This window comes from Oryctolagus cuniculus, chromosome 7 (genome assembly GCF_964237555.1).
Source record: "Oryctolagus cuniculus chromosome 7, mOryCun1.1, whole genome shotgun sequence".
Taxonomy (NCBI): Eukaryota; Metazoa; Chordata; class Mammalia; order Lagomorpha; family Leporidae; genus Oryctolagus; species Oryctolagus cuniculus.
The window spans coordinates 136,345,488-136,365,185 of NC_091438.1; the positions used below are offsets into that span (position 1 = coordinate 136,345,488).

The 19,698-nt window shown below is 55.8% G+C and overlaps 3 protein-coding genes across 17 annotated transcripts in view; 1 reads left to right on the forward strand and 2 right to left on the reverse strand.

Moving 5' to 3' along the window:
* The first annotated feature begins 873 nt into the window (after nt 1-873).
* On the forward strand, nt 874-2,741 carry EVA1B (eva-1 homolog B). 2 transcript variants are annotated; one of them, XM_002720683.5, is made up of 3 exons: nt 1,211-1,492; nt 1,819-1,915; nt 2,045-2,741. In XM_002720683.5, exons 2-3 carry the CDS (start codon nt 1,849-1,851, stop codon nt 2,485-2,487), a joined length of 510 nt encoding a protein of 169 aa, XP_002720729.3. In that variant the 5' UTR covers nt 1,211-1,492; nt 1,819-1,848; the 3' UTR covers nt 2,488-2,741. The 2 variants fall into 2 exon arrangements, with proteins under 2 accessions (XP_069934866.1, XP_002720729.3); XM_070078765.1 differs by lacking the exon at nt 1,819-1,915 and having other exon boundaries at nt 874-1,492.
* A 687-nt stretch (nt 2,742-3,428) lies between these two features.
* SH3D21 (SH3 domain containing 21) lies at nt 3,429-16,915 on the reverse strand. Of its 3 annotated transcripts, XM_051832200.2 has the most exons (16): nt 16,778-16,915; nt 16,451-16,608; nt 16,302-16,365; nt 15,956-16,074; nt 15,642-15,732; nt 15,407-15,462; nt 15,273-15,318; nt 15,046-15,146; nt 14,862-14,948; nt 14,663-14,705; nt 5,294-5,387; nt 5,152-5,204; nt 4,953-5,047; nt 3,841-4,799; nt 3,687-3,750; nt 3,429-3,618 (listed from the first exon to the last, which is right to left on the reverse strand). In XM_051832200.2, the coding sequence occupies exons 1-16, from the start codon at nt 16,779-16,781 to the stop codon at nt 3,541-3,543; spliced, it is 2,112 nt and encodes a 703-aa protein (XP_051688160.2). In that variant the 5' UTR covers nt 16,782-16,915; the 3' UTR covers nt 3,429-3,540. The 3 variants fall into 3 exon arrangements, with proteins under 3 accessions (XP_051688160.2, XP_051688162.2, XP_051688161.2); XM_051832202.2 differs by lacking the exons at nt 15,642-15,732; nt 16,778-16,915 and having other exon boundaries at nt 16,451-16,527; XM_051832201.2 differs by lacking the exons at nt 15,642-15,732; nt 16,302-16,365; nt 16,451-16,608; nt 16,778-16,915 and having other exon boundaries at nt 15,956-16,165.
* A 1,059-nt stretch (nt 16,916-17,974) lies between these two features.
* Nucleotides 17,975-19,698, reverse strand: part of THRAP3 (thyroid hormone receptor associated protein 3) — a 65,502-nt gene continuing 63,778 nt past the window's right edge. For all 12 annotated transcript variants that reach the window (XM_051832197.2, XM_070078742.1, XM_051832194.2 and 9 more), the window contains one exon: nt 17,975-19,533. In XM_051832197.2, the coding sequence (XP_051688157.1) occupies nt 19,312-19,533 (222 nt within the window). In that variant the 3' untranslated portion in view covers nt 17,975-19,311. The remainder of the gene's footprint in view (nt 19,534-19,698) is intronic.

The window sequence follows — 19,698 nt, forward strand, 5'->3', positions numbered from 1 at the left end:
GGAGCTGCCCCATGCTCTCCACCACAATGCCCCTGTCCCTTCAGCCTCGGAGCACTCCCCTGCCCTGAAATGAGGTTTGTCTGCTCCGGTCACTGTCACATCCCCATTCCTAGGAAGTGCAAGGGACCTGCGCTCAGCATGTGATGGCGAGCGGGCTGCTCTCACGATTTATACTAGGATGTGCCCAGCCCCACGAGAATACTCAGGCAGATGGACTACAGACGCAGACACGGACATGGCAGGACACCTCCGTGCTAGCTCACAGCACTCGCAGCAGCCTGTCCCCTCCCATCCTGCGCCAGTCGCTCCCGCTCTTTCCCTGTCTAAATCTGCCCCCTACTTGAACCCAGTCAGGACAGAGGGAGTGGGGGGTCTCCAGCCTGGACAGGGAGGGGGTCGCTGCCCCACGGGCCTCAGGCAGCGCCTTCAGCTATGTCTGCAATTTCCTCTCCCCCTTCCTCCCCTCCTCCTCTAAGGCTCCCGCCAAGAAGGCCTCCCCCTCACCCCAGCTCCAGCAGAGAGAGGGGGGCTGGGAGACCAGGCAGGAGGAGACCCCATCCGGATAACACATTGCATGCAGCAGCCCGGAGCCCAGGTGGAAAGGCACGCGTGTGCCCAGGCAGGCTCAGCCAGGGAGAAACTTCTCGTTCTGCTCCAAGCCGCTTCGGCTCCGTGCAGAGCAGCACATGCGCAAGCGCACACGGAGAGGCCCCCCGCTGGGGTCTGCAAGGCTGGCCTGGGCCTGGCTCCACACCGAGTTCAACAATCATTAACCCTGCGACCAGACCAGAGCTCCGCCAGCTGGCCACACTCAGGCCTGGGCCCTGGGAGGAGGGGCTGAGGGTCTTGGGGTGCTGGCAACCTCTGGGAGACCCGGGGAGGAAGGGCATGCTGCCCCTGGCCGAGGCTGCTCTGGGACCCCCCTCCAGGGGGCCTCCCGGGAGGGGAGGCAGGGTACAGGCAAATGATCTAGAGCCCCAGCTCCAGGGCCAGCGAGCGCTGGGCTCAGATCCTGACCCTTTGGTGGGGTTAATCTCTGGGACTCTGCAGAGCGGGGTTAATGGTACCGCAGCCACAGGGTGGCTCCTAGGACCAGATGGAGGAACACGGTTAGCTCATGGCCTGGCACCTGGACGGGACCCCATCACTACTGCTGTTGTCATTCGGAGCCGGGGGCGGTCCCTGCCAGGGCCTCCCCCGCGGCTTCCTGTTGGGGGAGCGGCCGGCCAGCTCCCCTCCGTGGTGGCCGCCCCGCTCCCCTTCCTCTGCCGCACTTTCCTCCGCCTCCCCGCCCCGCCCCTCCTCAATCCTCCGAGGAAACTTTCCGCCCGCTGGTCCCTCGGCCCGAGTCCGGCCCGCGCTGCCGCCGCCTGGGAGCCGAGCCGGGCGGGCGGGGCGGCCGGGACCGGACTGGGCGGGCGCGGCTGGGCCCCGGGTGTATGCGGCCGCCGGACGCGCGGGGCCGGGCAGCCCGGGTGGCAGGGCGCTGACGGTGAGTGAGCTGGGCCTGTGGGCCCGCGCGGCCCCGCGAGACGGGCGAGGGAAGGGGCTTCCCCTCTCCGGAGCGCGCCGAGGGGGTGGCGGAGGTCGTCGCGCTCAGGGTGGGAATCCGCGCGGGCGCCAAGTCCCTGCGGCCAGCTCCGCAGCTCCCCGGGCTGGGGAAGGATCCCCCGGACAGGGCCCAGGTCTGCAACCAAGTTAGGAAACCGCGCACTCCAGGGTGGGACTTGGGGCCGCTCCTCCGGGGATAGGGGCAGCCCGAGGGGGCGGCGGGCGCGGGCCTGGGCCAGCTCCGTGGCTGACCCGCCGACCTCGCAGACTGACAAGGGAGCTGCCCCTCGGAGCAGCATGGACGCGCCCCGAAGGGACATGGAGCTGCTGAGCAACAGCCTGGCGGCCTACGCGCACATCCGCGGTGAGCCCGCGCCCCTTCCCGCCCCCGGTGCCCCTGGCCTGCTCCCAGCCTCCCTGCCTCCCTGCCCGACAGCGGCTCCACGTCGGGGTGCCAGCCTGGCCCTCCGTGACCTCTGCCCTCTGCCCCCAGCTAACCCTGAGAGCTTCGGCCTCTACTTCGTGCTGGGCGTGTGCTTCGGCCTGCTGCTGACCCTGTGCCTCCTGGTCATCAGCATCTCCTGTGCGCCCCGTTCGCGCTCGCGCCCGCGGGGCCCCGCGCTGCGCGGCGACCCCCGCAGCAGCACCCTGGAGCCCGGGGACGACGAGGAGGAAGAGGACGAAGAGGACACCGTCACACGGCTGGGCGCCGACGACGAGCTGCAGGGCCCCGAGCTGTCGCCGGAGCCCGATGGGCCCCTCAGCGTCAACGTCTTCACGTCGGCCGAGGAGCTGGAGCGCGCGCAGCGGCTGGAGGAGCGCGAGCGGATCCTGCGCGAGATCTGGCGCACGGGGCAGCCGGACCTGCTGGGCAGCGGCACGCTGGGGCCCGGCTCGTCGGGCACGGGCACGCTGGGCCGCGTCCATTATTACTGACGGGCTGGAGCCCCGAGCGTTGGACACGTCAAGGGAGCCCACAGCTGCCCCAGGACCTTGGGACTCTCTTGGCTCCGACGCTTCCCTGGTGCTACTGGGCGTAGATGGCCAACCACCGAGGTCGCCCTTCCCCGGTTCTGCCCGAGGTCCCTGGGGCGGAGGGGGGCGGGGGTCAGGAGGCAGGGCCCCCAGCCCCTCTAAGGGAACTGAAAAGGCAGAGGCAAAGTGACCAATGAAGGCTGCATTCTCAGTGACTGGGTCTGCTTGTGTTACCCCTGCTGCCGGCGGTCTCCAGGCTTCTGCCAAGCTGGGAGCCCAGGGTGGAGACACACCACTCCCACCCTGGCTCCCCTCAGCACGCGTTTGTGTCCACTTCACCGATGGACAGGAGCGCACTCCTCTGCAGCCGCGCGTCGCCACCCTACCCATTCCTCACACATGCATTCTTTCCCCGCAGACGGCCAGGCACACGTCTCCGTGTCCCCCACTGCCCTGGCTTCACGGCCTGACATTGACGCTAGGTACTGCCAAGCCCCCGGGTAGCCATGCGTGCCTGAACCGGGGTGGCGGAGCTTGCGTCTGAGCCGGGCTGTGCGTGCCCGTGGGCCGCCTGGGAGGAGCCCCGGCTCCCGAGCCCTGCACTCCGCCCCGCCCCCGGCGCGCAGCTGGATTCCGGAATCTGGGCCTGCGGGCAGAGCCCGACCCCGCCTGGGCCCCTCCTGCCCTCCAAGTCTCCAGTGTGGGGATGGAGTCCGAAGGAGACACCAACCCCCGCCCTCCCCCCCCCCACCGCCCGCTACCATCCGGTGGATAAAAATAGCCGCGCGCAGGCCTTGGGAACAGTAATGGGAGCCACATGTTGGCCAGATGTGCCCGCGAGAGGCCGCCAGGAATGCGCAGGGCCGCCCGCCCCGCCCCCGCACGAACCAGGAGGGCACGGCGCACGTACGAGGCACTTTACTTTCTTGCGTTTCCCCAAGTTGTGTGCAAGGACGTGGGTGGCCCGAGCCAGCCGTCGCTCAGGTCGGCCGGCGCGCCCGCCCAGCCCCGCCCTCAGTGCGTCTGCGTCTGCGTCTGCGCGTGTCTGGAGTCCTGGGCCGGGGACTTCTGGCTCCTCCGCAGCATCTGAACCTGGTCAGGAGAGGGCGTCAGGGGAGAGCCAGCAGCCAGCGCCTCCCCCGCAGCCACGCCCCACCCACCTCCAGCCAGCGGCGCTTCTCCCTCTCGCTCTTGAGCTCCTCCCAGATGTCGGTCATTTTCCTCCTGCAGACGCGACCGGCCGAAGTGAGGGCGTGGGGCGGGCCCCTTCCCCCCCACCACATCCCCGCCCCCGCCGTGGGCCTGCCCGCTTACTCCAGCTGCGCCCCCATCTGCTGCAGCGCCGTCCGTAGCGACTGCACCTCGTCCTTTAGCGTCACCAGGTCGCCTCTGTCACGCCCGCCCTCCGGGGGGTGGACGGTGGGAGTCTCTTGGGGGTCTGGAGTCTGCTGGCTAGGATGTGGGCGCTGGCGGGCAGGAGCTGCCTCTTCCTCCTGCCGCTGCGGAGCCAGCTGCTCTTTGGGGGGCACTTCCTCCTGCAGTGTGCTCTCCACTAGCAGGGCTGTGGCCTCTTCTGGGGGGCGGGCCTTCTCTGGGGCAGGCATGGGCCCTGTCTGGGGCTGGGGCTGGGGCTCGGACCCCCGCCAGGAGTCGCCGTCCCTTTTACCCAGGGGTCTCTCTGAGCACTGGGCGGGGGGTGAGGGTTCGTCTGGCATGTGGGCCGCCTCCTGGGATTCGGGCTCCTTGGCCACAAGGCTCTTGACCCACAGGGCTTCCTCGGGAGAGAAGTGGTGTAACTGAGGGTGGGCTCCCTGGGAGATGACCACCTCGGAAAGCACCTGCTCCAGGGTGGGGGCCTCATCCCCCTGAGCGGCCACCGGGTCAGGGGCTTCCTGTTCAGGTGGGACTTCTGTAGCAGGGACATCATCTGCAGGAAAGACCACCTCTGGAGAAGAGGCCTCATCCAGGGCTGGGGTCTGTTCTGGGGTGGGGTCCCCCAGAGTCCCAGTCTCCTCTGGGGTAGGGGTCTGATCTTCCTGAGGCAGGGTCTGGGCTGGGCTGGAGGCTTTGTCAGCAGCCAGGATCCTCTCTGGGCTGGGGTTGTCAGGGGCAGGGGCCTGGTCCTCCTGGGGCAGGGTCTTGTCTGGCTCAGGGACTTGGTCAGGAGCTGGCATTTTCTCTGGGCTTGGGGTCTTCTCTGGGGTGGCATTCTTGTCCGGTGTGGGGGTTCTAGTCATCGCAGGGGCCTTTGCCAGACTGCTCCGCTCCTCCCCCTGTGGGGAAGAGGTGAGGTTTTAGCTGGGGGCTTGGATACCGTGAAGGTTTGAGTCTGCGTCCCCTTGGCCTGGGATCCTGCACCTCTGCACCCCATACCTCTGGGACCAGCCCTGGCCAGTAACCCACGGTCCTACACTCGGGCCCCTCACCTGACTGGATGCCGAGCGCTGCCGGGGAGGCTGGGTCTTGGATCGCTTCCTGCCAGGGCAGCTGGGACCGCCGCCGAGGAAGCTGCCGTTGGTGCCTAGGAGAGCAGAGCCGCAGGGACCCACGCCCACACTGACCCTCAGCACAAGCACCCTACCCCCGTCTTCCAGTTCTGCCCCACGGCGGGAAGACAGCCCTTACCGGACGCTCGGGAAGGGCGCTTCTGACTGTCCCCGCTGGCGGTCCAGGAGGGCCTGGAACACATCGTCATCAGGCCTGGGGTGGGGGCCGGGGGGAGCCTTTCTCTGTACCCTCCCCCCTCCCCAACCACCCTGCTCCTCACTTGGTTTTGCTGGGCCCAGGGGGGCTGGTCACTGGCTTCTTGACCATAGGCAGGAATGTCTTGGGCACCAGCTTCTTCGGCTCCTTAACAGGAGCTGGGAGGAGAGAGAGGTGAAAATTAGTATTTACTTGAAAGACACAGATCTCCCATTTGCTGGCTTATCATCAAAATGCACCCCGAATCCAATGATTCGTCACCGTCTCCGCCACCAAGTACTATGCAAAGAGGCCCCGCCACCTGCACCAGTTCTAAGGTTTGAGTGACTTAGTGTGTGCAGGTGCTGGGAAGCCCTCCAACCTGGCTGCGGCTGCACCCACCCTGCCTATGGGATACTCTTTCCACAGCAGCCACATTCTGTCGGGAGAGCAGACATAAACCAAACTGGGAAAAGGGGTAGTATGTGAGTGATATGACGTGTTTCCGATGAAGGATAAGCAGGAGACAGACAACTTGAAACAAGCAGAGAAAGCCCCACGTAAGGGACGTCAGAGTGAGCACCTGCAGGTCGTCACAGGGACACACATATCCACAGACACATAAGCAGCCGCTCGCAAATGGCCTGACACTTAGACACACACACAACTCCACACAGGCTCACACCCAAACCCGTTGCCAGTGTTGTACTGTAGTGGCTAAGGGCATGCATTCTGCAGCAGACACCGGGCTTGGAGTCCCAGCTCCACCCCTTGCTAGCTGTGTGACAAGTGGGACAAGTAACCTCTCTGTGTCCCAGTGTCCTTACCCACCACACAGGGAAAGTAACAACACACACCTGGGAGGGCTGCCGTAAGGTCTGCGGGACTTAACCTGTGCAAGGTGACTCTTGGGCAAGTACCGAAAGCCCCATCAAAGTTGGTGTGTTTTTTTTTTGTGTGTGTGGTTTTTTGTTTTTTTTTGTTTGTTTGTTTGTTTGTTTGTTTGTTTTGGCAGAGTGGACAGTGCGTGAGAGAGAGAGAGAGAGAAAGGTCTTCCTTTTCCATTGGTTCACCCTCCAATGGCCACTGCGGCCAGCGCACCACACTGATCCAAAGCCAGAAGCCAGACGCCTCTCCTGGTCTCCCATGTGGGTGCAGGGCCCAAGCACTTGTGCCATCCTCCACTGCACTCCCGGGCCACAGTAGAGAGCTGGACTGGAAGAGGAGCAACCGGGACTAGAACTCAGGGTGCCGTCGCCGCAGGCGGAGGATTAGCCTATTGAGCCAAGGCGCTGGCCAAGCCCAATCAATTTTTTTTTAATTTTTTTTTTTTTTTGATAGGCAGAGTGGACAGTGAGAGAGAGAGAGAGAAAGGTCTTTCTTTGCCGTTGGTTCACCCTCCAATGGCTGCCACGCTGCGGCCAGCATACCGCGCTGATCCGATGGCAGAAGCCAGGTACTTCTCCTGGTCTCCCATGGGGTGCAGGGCCCAAGCACTTGGGCCATCCTCCACTGCACTCCCTGGCCACAGCAGAGAGCTGGCCTGGAAGAGGGGCAACCAGGACAGAATCCGGCGCCCCGACTGGGACTAGAACCCGGTGTGCCAGTGCCGCAAGGCAGAGGATTAGCCTAGCTAATCCTGAGCTAAAGCTAAAGCTGAGGTGCTGGCCCCCAATCAATGTTAATGAGAATTCTGCGCCAGAGTGCAACTGTATCCTGCTTAGGACACGCTCTGGCCACTCTTGGCCTTAAAAGAGGTAAATCTCAGAAAAAGGGAAACGAAGGCCAGAAAGGTGGCAAGAGGCAGTTCTGCACTGTGGCTGCTGAGCCTGGGACCTGTGACAGAGCTGGGGTGCCAGGCTCTGCTCCCTTGGCCTGCTGCAAGCCAAAGCTCGGTCACCACACAGCGGTGCCACCCTTGTACGGACGCCCTTCCTCGGGAGGGCTGAGCAGTCTGGTAGTTGGTGTCCTCTCCAGAGAAGGGCTTCCCCGACTAAGGCTGCCAAGACGCCCCCAGGCCAGGGTCGACTCATGAGCTCATAAACAGATCATAAAACACTGGAGAAGGCGAGTCCTGGACAGTGCACGTCGGCACACAGCACCCCATGGACACTGAGGTTGTCAGGCAGAGAACGCAGAACAACTATGTGCAAAACATCTGAAGGAATGAAGGATGCACGCGCCACTAAGGGACCACCAGAAATCAACAGGCAGGGGCTGGCACTGTGGCACAAAGGTTTAAAGCCCCAGCCTGCAGTGCCGGCATCCCATATGGGCGCCAGTTCAAGTCCTGGCTGCTCCTCTTCTGATCCAGCTTCCCTGCTACTGTGCCTGCGAAAGCAGTGGAGGATGGCCCAAGTCCTTGGGCCCCTGAACTCACTCTGGGAGATCCAGAAGAAGCTCCTGGCACCTAGCTTCGGATCAACTCAGCTCCAGCCATTGTGGCCATTTGGGGAGTGAACCAGCGGATGGAAGACTCTCTCTCTCACACTCTCTCTCTCTCTGTCTTTACCTCTCTCTGTGACTCTTTCAAATAAATAATATAAATCTTGTAAAAAAAATCAACAGGCAGATCTGGAAAAACAGTCAAAGAAGAAAACTACTAGAGTTGAAAATGGCATTCTTAAAAAGAAAAACACAATGGGGCCAGTTCAGTGGTGCCAGCAACCCATATGGGTACCAGTTGTCCAGGTTTCTCCACTTCCAATCCAGCTCCCTGCTAATGGCCTGGGAAGGCAGCAGAAGATGGCCCAGGTGTCTGGGCCCCTGCACCCATGTGGGAGACCAGGATGAAGCTCTGACTCCTGGCTTCAGCCTGGACCAGTCCCGGCCATTGCAGCCATCTGAGGAGTGAACCAGTAGATGGAAAACCTCTCTCTGTCTCTCCCTCTCTCTCTGTAACTCTTTCAAACAAGTAAATAAATCTTTAAAACTAAAAAAAAAAAAAAAAAAAGCCTGGGTTCAGAGCCCCAGCTCTGTCTCCAATTCCACTTTCCTTTTAATATGCGCACTAGGAGGTGGTAGTGATGGCTCAAGTTCTAGGGTCTCTGCCACCTATGAGAGAGACCCAGAGTGAGTTTCAGGCTCCAGGCTTTGGCATCACCAGCCTTGGCTATTGCAGGCATTTGAGGAGTGAATAAATAGAATATTTCTATTCTTATTCTCATTCTCATTCTCTCTCTCTCTGCCTCTCCAATAAAATGAAAATAAATTTAAAAACATTTTTTTTGAAAAGTGGAAAAATAGTGGCCAGTGCTGTGCATAGCAGGTAAAGCCACTGCCTGCAGTGCCGGCATCCCATATGGGCACTGGTTGGTAACCTGGCTGCTCCACTTCTGATCCAGCTCCCTGCTATGGCCTGGGAAAGCAGCAGAGGATGGCCCAAGTCCTTGGACCCCTGCACCCATGTGAGAAATGTGGAAACAGCTCCTGACTCCAGATCAGTGCAGCTCTGGCCATTGTGGAGCGAACCAGCAGACGGAAGATCTTCCTCTCTTTCCCTGTCTCTGCCTCTCTGTAACTCTGCCTTCCAAATAAATCTTGTTTTAAAAAACTGAAAAAATAGCATGGGCTGGAAGAAAAAATTTGTAAATCATGTATTGGATTAGGGATTTATTATGTGAAATATATAAAGAACTTTAACTCCATAGTAAAAAGGCAACCCAATTTTAAAAAATGGGCAAAGAACCCAAATAGACATTTTTCTAAAAGAACATATACAAAGAGCCAACAAACATATGAAAGGGTGTTCAACACCATTAACCATGAGAAATGCAAATCAAAACAACAATAGGATACCTTATGCCCACCAGATAAAAACAAATATCCGTGCAAATGTAGAGCAACTGTCAGCTGCATCCACTGCTGGTGGAAACAAAACGGTGCAGCCACTTTGGAAAACAGCCCGATTGTTCCTCCCAAAGTTAAACACAGCAGTGGCATATAACCTAGCGATTCCAAGAGAAACGGAAGCATGTCCATTCAGAATCGTGTATTTGAATGTTCACAGTGACATTATGCATAATAGCCAAGAAGTGGAAACCAACCAAACGTCCATCAATGAATGAATGGATAAAAAAAACATGCTGCATTCATCCAAAAAGAAATGAACTAAATACATGGCACAGAATGAATGAACCTTGAAGACAGGAAGTGAAAGAAGTCCATTACGAAAGTCCACGTGTTGTAAGATTCCATTCACATGAAATGTAGGTGAATCTGTCACGACATCGTAGATCTGCTCGCCCAGGGCTGCTGGGGAGACAGGGAGGTAGCAGATGGCTAAAGGCTAGGGAGTTTCTTTTTGGGGTGATGAAAATGTTCAAAAATTGATTGTACTGACTTTACACGACTCAATATATACCAAACATCACCGTACATTAAGTGGGTTGTATGGTGCATGATACATAAATTACACCACCATTTCGTGTTTCCGCCAGCAGTGAATGCAGCTTCCAGTTTCTCCACAAAAAGCCAGACCTGATCCACAGACCATAACTGGCTGATTGTCAGAAAAAATTTTAAAAGACAAGATGTAACGACATGCTGTAAGTTGAGAGTCAAAAGAGACATATTGTAAAAACAGTAACCATAAAGAGAGATGCAGTGGCTTTAATAGCAGACACAGCAAACGTTAAGACAAGACAAGTTGCTAGAGGGGAAGGAGGACAGGTTCCGCTGACGGACACAGTGCAGCACAGTGAGAAATGTGGATGTGCCCGCAACAAAGCCTCAAAACCCACGAAGCAGACACTGAGAGACCTGAAAGGAGCAACCAACGATTCAATAATAGCTGGAGATTCTGGGGGTAAAGCTGTCACCTGCAGCACCAGCACCCCGTATGGGCGCTGGTTCACGTCCCGGCTGCTCCACTTCCAATCCAGCTCCCTACTAATGGCCTGGGAAAAGCAGCAGAGGACGGTCCAAGTGTTTGGGTTCCGGCCTCCCACATGGGAAGCCTGGAAGAAGCTTCTGGCTCCTGGCTTCAGCCTAGCCCAGTTCCAGCCGTTGTGGCCATCTGGGGAACGAACCAGAGGATGGAAGATCTGTTTGTCTGTCTCTCTGTAATTCTGACTTTCAAATAAATAAATCCTGAAAACTTTTTACTGATTTATTTAACTGAAAGGCAGAGCAACAGAGATAGAGATTTCCATCCACTGGTTCACTCCCCAGATGGCCACAGCAGCCAGGTCTAGGCCAGCCTGGAACTCTGTCTGGGTCTCCCACATGGGTGTCAGGGGACCAAGCACTTGGGCCTCCGCCCACTGCCTTCCAGGTGCATTAGCAGGGAATGAATGGATTGGAAGTGGTGTAGCCGGGACTCGAACCAGCACTCTCGGATTAGGGTGGGCTGCTGCTGGTGCTGCAAGCAGCGGTTTATCCTGTGCACCACGATACCGGCCCCTACAATTTTAAATACAATAGAAAAACATTTTTAAAGTATTTGGTTATATTAACTGTCTGATGAGACTGGAAGAAAAAAAATTCAAAATGACAAAAGGACCACCTGCAAATATGACTGCGTGTAACAGGAGTAAGAGAGACCACTATGAACAACAACGGAAATAATCAAAAAACAGATACAATGGACACAGACTATACCTCACCCACACTCAAGAATTCTGGCCTGACTTTTCTATGACTTCTAGAGAAACTGAAAACATAGCTTAAAATCTTCCCATAATGACAAAAGCAGGGCCAGATGAATTTACAGACAACTGTTACTGGCTTTCAAAGGAAGATGATTCCTATCTTACCTAAGATCTACCAGATCATTAAAAATAACCGAGGGGCCAGATTGATATTGGTAATCAGATGAGCACGGTACAAATACATGCAGATTTAAAGCAAAGAATATTGGGAAAGAATTCCGATAGCATAGGAACTGATAACAAACACAACCAAGCTGGATTTATCCAAGGAATGCGAGAGCAGATTAGGAAATTCTACAGATTTCACCCACCACGTTGACAGATCAAAGGAAAAAACCCATAATCATTTCAAGATTCACATAAACAGAGAAAATTCAACCCTCATTCTTGATAGAAATTCTAGGTGGAAAGAGAAGGGACCTGACCTTGACAAAAAGATATCTACAGAAGACGTGAGCAAGCATCACTGTTAACTGAGAACACTAGAAGCATTTCACGAAAGAATCAGGACTTGATCATGATATTCAGTATTACTGCTTCTACTCAGTACTGTGTTACAGGTACCAGCTGCTATAATAAAACAGGAAAATAAACAAGGAGGGGCTGGCGCTGTGCTGCACGAGGGTAAGCCTCAGTCTGCAGCACAGGCATCCCATACGGGTGCCAGTTCGTGTCCCAGCTGCTCCACTTCCGATCCAGCTCCCTGCTAAATGGCCTGGGAAAATAGTCAAAGATGGACTAAGTCCTTGGGTCCCTGCACCCATGTGGGAGACCAAGAGGAAGCTCCTGGCTTCCGTCTGGCCATTGAGGCCATTTGGGGAGTGAACCAGCGGATGGAAGACCTCTCTCTCTCTCTCTCTGTCTCCCTCTCTGTAACTCTGCCTCTCAAAAAAATAAATAAATCTTAAAAAAGAAAAGAAAAAAGGCAGGAGTGGAAAGAATGCAGCGAAACTGTCGTCATCTAGAGAGGGCCCAACTGTTGTCACAGGAAACTTACCAGGAGCTACAGACAAACTATTGAAATAATAATTTTTATGGCTGGCTATGAAATCAATATAGGAAAATCAATGCATTTCTATATTCCTGCAATGATTAGAAGAATATGTAATCTTTTAAAAGACACAACAAAAACTCTGAGGTATCCAGGACTACCTAGGAATAATCCTTATAAAAATTGTGTAAAACTCACAAGCGGAAAATAAAATGATGTTGGAACTGATTGTTCATATAGAAAAGGGTGTAACAGGAACACTCATTTAAATCAATGCTACTTTGATGAAAGCAATTACATATGAAACGCAACACTTCAAAAGTGCTAAAGAAAATATAGCCAACTGTCTTTCTGAATTCGGGACAAGAAGGATTTTTTTAAACAAGAAACATCCTAACCATTGACTGCACTAAATTTAAGAACTTCTGTCCATATAGAAGAAAAAAGGCCACAAACTTCAATCAAATATTGGCAACATACAGGGCAGGTGTAGTGGCAAAGTGGGTTAAGCCACTACCTGAATGCCAGTCCGAGTTCTGGCTGCTCTGCTTACGGACCAGCACCTTGCTAATGGTCCTGGAAAAGCAGCAGAAGATGGCCCAAGTGCTTGGGCCCCTGCACCCATATAGGAGACCAGGATGAAGCACCTGGCTTCGGCCTGGCCCAGCTTCAGCCACTGTAGCCATTTGGAGAGTGAACCAGTAGATGTAACATCTCTTTCTTTCTGTCTGTCCCTTTCTCTGTAAATAAAAATAAATAAATCCTAAAAACTTTTCTAGATTGATTTATTTATTTGAAAGGCAGAATTACAGACAGAGAGGGAGAGGCAGAGAGAGAGGCCTTCCATCTGCTGGCTCACTCCCCAAATGGCTGCAACAGCTGGAGCTGGGCCCACCCGAAGCCAGGAGCCAGGGGCTTCATCTGGGTCTCCTATGTGGAAGCAGGGGCCCAAGCACTTGGGCTATCTTCCACTGCTTTCCCAGGCCATAGCAGAGAGCTGGATCAAAAGTGGAGCAGCCGGGACTTGAACTGGCAACCATGTGGGATGCTGGCACTGCAGGCAGAGGCTTATCCTACTATGCCATTGCATTGGCCCTCCAAGAAAAAGTTGGAAGGAAAAAAGAAAAGATATCACCTGGCCTAAGTTTCCTTCCTTTTTATTTTTTTTTTAAAGATTTATTTATTTAGTCATTTGAAAGTCAAAGTTACACAGAGAGAGGAGAGGCAGAGAGAGGTCTTCCATCCGATGGTTCACTCCCCAATTGGCTGCAATGGCCGGAGCTGTGCCAATCCGAAGCCAGGAGCCAAGAGCTTCTTTTGGGTCTCCCACACGGGTGCAGGGGCCCAAGGACTTGGGCCATCGTCTGCTGCTCTCCCAGGCCATAGCAGAGAGCTGGACTGGAAGTGGAGCAGCCGGATCTTTTTTTTTGACAGGCAGAGTGGACAGTGAGAGAGAGAGAGAGACAGAGAGAAAGGTCTTCCTTTGCCATTGGTTCACCCTCTAATAGCCGCCACAGCCGGCACACCGCGCTGATCCGATGGCAGGAGCCAGGTACTTATCCTGGTCTCCCATGGGGTGCAGGGCCCAAGCACTTGGGCCATCCTCCACTGCACTCCCGGGCCACAGCAGAGAGCTGGCCTGGAAGAGGGGCAACCGGGACAGAATCCGGCGCCCCAACCGGGACTAGAACCCGGTGTGCCGGCGCCGCAAGGCGGAGGATTAGCCTAGTGAGCCGCGGCGCCGGCTCAGCAGCCAGATCTTGAACCAGTGCCCATATGGGATGCCGGCGCTTCAGGCCAAGGCATTAAGCTGCTGTGCCACAGCGCCGGCCCCCTAAGTTTCCTTCTATTACAGGAAGTCATTTGAAGAGTGAACCAGCAGATGGAAAATCTCTCTCTCTCTCTCTGTATCTCTTTCAAATAAAATAAAAATAAATCTTTTAAAAAAGAAAATCAAAAATAAAACAAAATATTGGCAACATGTATACCCATAAAGAAGTGGTATCATGCGGCTGGCGCTGTTGTGTAGCGGGTAAAGCCAGTGCTGGCATCCTATGTGGGCACCAGTTTGAGTCCCGGCTGCTCCACTTCTGATCCAGCTCTCTGCTGTGGCCTGGGAAAGCAATAGAAGATGTCCCAAGTGCTTGGGTCCCTGCACCCATGTGGGAGACCCAGAAGAAGCTCCAACGATTGTTGCCAATTGGGGATGGAAGATATTCTCTCTCTCTCTCTCTCTCTCTCTGCCTTTCCTTCTCTCCATGTAACTCTTTCAAATAAATAAATCTTTTTTTTTTTTAAAGAAGTGGCATTCAGAAAACAAGGAGACTTTATAATATGCATTTCCATAGTGTTTTCACACGTCGCATTCTCAAAGAACTCCTACGAAGTATTAGAAACCAGGGAAGTGCAAGGTAAGTTCACAATGAAATGCTGCTTTGTACCTTTGCAGATTCACAAAAAATGACATCTGCTGCCACCGGGTGATACAGGGCACGGAATTCAACTGGATCCCTCTCTGAGCCACTGAAGGCAGCGTGTGAAAGCGTAGTCACACAGATACCGAGCCGCACATTTCCCTGCTACGTGAAACAGATCTACACTCACCGACAGCCACATTCTCAAGGCGCGCCGAGAAACACGAACACACAGACACACCCAAACAGACCCACCACTTGATTCCCACACATTCCTGGGAGCTCCTGTGGGGGTGTACTGGAGCACTGGTGGGCTGTGGGTGTGCAGGGGCAACAGAACTGGTGGGTCTCCCAGGAGGCACCCCCAAATCCCAGGCACCCACCTCCCTGACACCCACCTGATTCCCGAGATGCCACTTTGCGTGGGCCCAGCTTCTTGACCTGTGCAGAAAAGGAGTATCAGACCCCAAAGAGCCGCCTTGCGTCTGGGTCCACCCTCCCTTGGGGGGACCCTCCAGCTGCCTCTCGTGAGCGCCACGACCTCCAAACCTTTCCAAAACTGCCTGCCCGCCACGGCGTGTGTGGCTCAGTACTCACGGCGGGCGGTGGGAGCACAAAGTTGTCTGGGAAAACTCCTCTTCTGCCTTGGCACTCTCCCAGCCACCACCCCTTATCCTCGGTGGTCTGGAAGGGGAGGTGAGCCGGGAGGTGAGCGAGTCCCCCAGACAACCCACATCCCAGGCCCCAGCCCTCCCCAACACCCTTCCCCAGCCCTCCCTACCTTCCTCAGTACTTTCACCTCGTCCCCCCTGTGCAGCGCCAACTCGTCCGGCGCCTCGGGCTGGTAGTCAAACAGGACCCTGTAGGTCTCAGGGTGGGAGACTGCGGGCAGGTCAGTCTCCCGGTGCCCAGGGCTCCCCCATCAGTCAGCCCCTCCCTCCTCCATCAGGCTAGCTGCTTCCCCCAGCCCCAAGTCAGAGTGGCTTGACAACGGGGCAGGGTGCTCACCTGTCCGCAGGTAGTCTGGAGGACTGTCATATGCCAGGCTACTCAGCTAGTGGGGTGGGCAGGGAGGACCAAGATGAGCCTCCGCCCACCCAGGAGGGACTCACTGCCCCTGTGTCCCCTCTGACCCACTTTACCTTGGGAGGCCGCTGGGCACCAGGGCAGATGGAAGGCATGTCTGAGTTTCCAAGGCCTGGAGGGGGGGAAAGGGAGGTTAGGGGGTTTGCTAATTCACAGGCAAGGTCGAGGGACAGGGTCAAAGGGGTCACAGTGTCAGGAGGTGTGAACCACAGGCTCATGCCACTGGGAGGGTCACTGGAGATCGCAGAGACTGGTCCCAGGGGTCTCGGGGTCACAGGGTCGAGGTCTCACTTGGGGGCCCACTGTCCAGCAACTCCACAAAGTTGGATGGGAAGGCTCCCAGCTGCCCGTTCTTCTTCCCCAGCCACCAGCCGTCCTCAATCTAGGGAGGAGGAGGACTTAGGGGCTTCTAGTTCGGCTCCAAGAGTCTGCAGAACTCTCCCACCCTCGGCTCTGCCCGGGGACCCCCTCCACCCTTGTCCCCTGGTTTCTGCTCTCAGCGCGGCTCGCCATTGCCATGGCCCCCACTCCACTCCACCCTCTGCCCGTCCTCGGGAGAGGTGCCCCGTCGTCTTCCCGAACCCTCTCACCACCTCACGCCTCACCTCCTTTATCATTTCCACAATCTCCCCAGTTTCCAGGGTCAGTTCGTCCGCCTGCTCCGGGCTGTAGCTGAAGTTCACTTTGCACCATTTTTGGGGGCCCGGAGATGCGGCGGGGTGATCTGGGTCATACGGGGAGTGAAGCGGATTGAAAGGGACCCAGTCCGCTAAGCTGGGGGAGGGGCTGGCCGCAAGCGTTCACAGTGGGGTCCACTGGGCCCCGCCCTAGGGCGGTGCATTGTACTCCAGGGCCAATCAGAGACCGCAAAATGGCCTCACGGCCCCTCCCACAGCCGGGCCGGTCCCCGAGCCTCGCTGGCTCCACCTGTCCGCTGGCCTAGGTGCTTACCTCGGCGGCGCGCGCAGCGCGGTCTCGGCACTTCCCCGGTGGCCCTCAGTGTTTCTGGAATCTCCTGGGATTGAGAGCACCAGAAGGGGGTGCTCAGCTCCCAGGCGGTCCGCGCCGGGACCTGCAGCTCTCTCCAGCCCCAGCCTCACCTGTACCAGGCGCTTAGGGAAGAAGCCACAACGGCCATCCAGCTCTCCTTGGAGCCAGCCCGGTGCGGGCCCTTCGCGCACCTGCCGGACCACGTCCCCAGGTGCCAGACTCAATTCGTCCTCCTTCTGCGCGCGGTATCCGGCCAGGACCAGGACCTCTGTGGCGAATGACCGGGCGGGGTGCGGCTCAGAAGGGCCACGGCGGGCGCCTCCCCAGGCGAGTCCCAGGCTCCGCGTAGAAGACAGCGAGGGAGTAGGGTGGTGGCGCGGGCTTGTGCCGTTCCCACACGATTGCAGAGAATAGCCCCCCAGTCCAGGTGCACATACCCATGGCTTCCCGGGAGCCCTCCAGAGCCTGGCAGGTACCGCTGGCAGCTGAGTACTAGGCCGGAGGGAAGGTGGGACGGGCTGTGAGACCGAGGCCAAGGAGGCGGAGAGCGAGCTGATAGGTTGGGCTCCAGGTGTTGGGAGTGGGTGTGAGAGGGGGCGGCCCTGCTCAACAAGTTGAGCCCCCAACCCACGGGAGAGAGCTCCAGGGTCACAGGCCCGTGCTGGGGTCACAGATCCTCAGATTCTTCCTCACCCACCAAAATCGGAATCTAGCTGCTTCCTCTGCTCCTAGCCTTGGCCCTGAGGCTCCCACCCACCACTGACAGGGCCCATCCCAGGCCCATCCTCTTGGCTCGTTAAGTTTTTAGCTGCAGGGGAAGGGGTGGGGAAAGGCACATACCTGGGTGGGGCCCCCAGCAGGCAGTGACTGCTCTAAGCTAGGCCTTGTATGTAGGTGGCGCCTACTCCGGGTTCACACAAAACTATTGTGCATGTACTTCCGGAAATCTTCACACACAAAACTATTGTGTGTGTACTTCAAATCTCCACTCTCTCCCCCCAGCCTGGTCCCCACCCCAAACCCACCCCCAACCACCGCCCAGAGGAAGGAAAGGGCAAAGACAAGACCCCCTGCTTTTGGGGACCCTAGGACCTAGTTTGGTTTTAGAAAACACCTCCAGCTTCTCCTTGGGGGGAAGGCAGAAGAACTGCACTTTTATCTGCCTTACAGTCAGCTCAGAGGCGGCCAGAGTCTGAAGGTTAGGGCCCACTTAAAGCCAGTCCCACGCGGCCTGGGCAGGTAGTCTTCCTGCTCAGTGAACACGAAAGGCTGAGTCTGTTAACTACACCCCTTGACCTCTGCCCCAACACAGAGCAAGCCAAAGTCCTTGCCCATGACACCATAGTGCAAAAACCTGGTTCTCCTAGGGTGTCCAAGGTGCAGGATGAAGGAAAATCAGGGGGTCCAAGTGGGGAGTTACTGCTGGGCAGAGGAGATGCTGCAGTTCCCTCCTAGGGACAGCTGAAGGGGGGGGGGGCTCGTGGGGACAGGGCTAAGCAGAAGTCTAGGTACAGCCCCCACACCTGCCTTATCTGCTTCAGGTTTCCTGAAACTGCTGTGGCTGGCATCTACCATTCCCCCCCACCCCCAACACACACACACACACACTCCAGGGTAACAATGAACACAAGCCATTTACATCTGCCACTTCATTTATTGTTTTTATTTGCAGGAGGAGTTGAAACAAATTTTAAGGATGTTTTTCATTTTTCCCCCCTAAACATGAATCATCCAAGTAAAACCAACTTAACTATAGAAATGTAGCAAATAAGAGGAAAGTAGCACAACAACCCAAGAGGCAAAGGCAGGGGAAGAGGTGGGTGCAGTCCGCATATAACATATGCATAAATGCCATATGACTCACCTGCTCAGGACCGCCTCCCCAGAAGGCAAGCACAGGACCCATTTTAAGAGGATGCTCTCCCCCCAAATATCTGAGAATGTTTCAACTTAAAGCTTAAGGTTAAAAAGAGAAAGGGGAAAAAAAACTAACCAAAAACACACACCAAAAAAACCCCACGAACCACCCAGCCATAACCACCTTCCTTAATCGATCATAGGAGTTTCTTTTCATTTTATAAAAAGATTACTAAAAATATTGAAAAAATTATTTTCTCATCTTATATTTGTAAAGATAATAGAATTCAGAAGTTTCTTAGAAAACAGACCAGAAACTGCCCTCCAGTTTCCACCCGTTGCTGAGAGGATCAGCAGGACTAGAAAGTTTAGTAACTGGGGCTGCTGGTGGAGAATGGGAAGCCCAGCACGGAAGAAATCAGAAAGTTCAGGAGCAGGGTGTGGGGTGTGGCCAGGAGCAACTCCGTGCGAACATGGCTGCGCAGAAAAGGGGAACACTAGGTGGTCAGACAGGCCTTAAACTCCTCCTTGACATACAAAACCAGTTTTTATAAAGATCCAAGCAGTTTGGTCCCAAACTGAGGTGAACACTTCAATATTTATTCACATGCTTTGTTTTTTTAAGAATCAAAGTTGCCCAAATTAAATCTTTCTGCTATTACTACATATGCCTAAAAAGAAAAGAAAGGGCTTTTAAAATCAGGACAGGGCAGAAGAGACTGAGAATCAATCAGTCCTCTTAGCCTCAAATGAAATGAAATAAGAACAAAACTGTTGGCTTCTAATAGGAAACAAACCAAAATCCAAGCATTGCTCTCCCTCCCTACCCCAGCCCCCACCCACACCCCCACAACAAATGAGAAACACAGCTGCAGCCCAGTGTGTTGTGTTCTCTTGAGAGCAGGGCTTGCCCCCAGGCTCTGTGGCCAGCCCCTCTGTCCAGTGGGACGCAGCGTCAGGGATGCTTTCCACTGCAGCAGGATTCCGCGTGGCTGGTTAAGGGGTGGGGGTGGGATTTTCAGAATCTTCTTGAGGCTCCTGTTTTAACTCCTCACCAGCCATCTTCCCAGTGCCGCTCTCCCCTGGACAAGGGCTCTCTCTCCAAGAGCAGCCCCTACTCGGTTGTGGGCTGTAAATTGTCCTTCTCTTCTCGGTTCTCTGTCCCACTCTCGTCGTCTTCGATCTCCCCTTCCTCCCCACTGAACTTGTCATGGGCCCATTTGGGGCTGGTACTCGATTTCCGGAACATGAACCGGCCCCGGCCCCGGGGAAAGGCTCCTCGGCCCCGGCCCCGGCTCACCCACTTGTCACTGCCTTCGCCTTCCCGGTCATCATGCTGAGAGGAAAGAAGATTGCCATCAGTGTCAGGGCAGCCACCCGAATGTTCCCTTCCCAGAATAACCTGGGCCCAAACCCAACCTTTTCCTCTTTTCTGTCCTCACTGCTGTTGCTCTCCTCCAAAATTGCCACTGGTTCAGGTCTAAGGGCGTACCAGCTCCGT

Excerpts from the sequence above, each read along its gene's own strand:
- EVA1B (XM_070078765.1), top strand. The coding sequence starts at position 889 with ATGCTGCCCCTGGCCGAGGCTGCTCTGGGACCCCCCTCCAGGGGGCCT. Across the intron at positions 1,493-2,044 it reads CGGGTGGCAGGGCGCTGACG|CTAACCCTGAGAGCTTCGGC; the intron begins GTGAGTGAGCTG and ends CTCTGCCCCCAG.
- SH3D21 (XM_051832200.2), bottom strand. Across the intron at positions 16,075-16,301 it reads GCGCTGCGCGCGCCGCCGAG|ATCACCCCGCCGCATCTCCG; the intron begins GTAAGCACCTAG and ends CGTATGACCCAG. Across the intron at positions 15,147-15,272 it reads TCCAGACTACCTGCGGACAG|TCTCCCACCCTGAGACCTAC; the intron begins GTGAGCACCCTG and ends ACCTGCCCGCAG.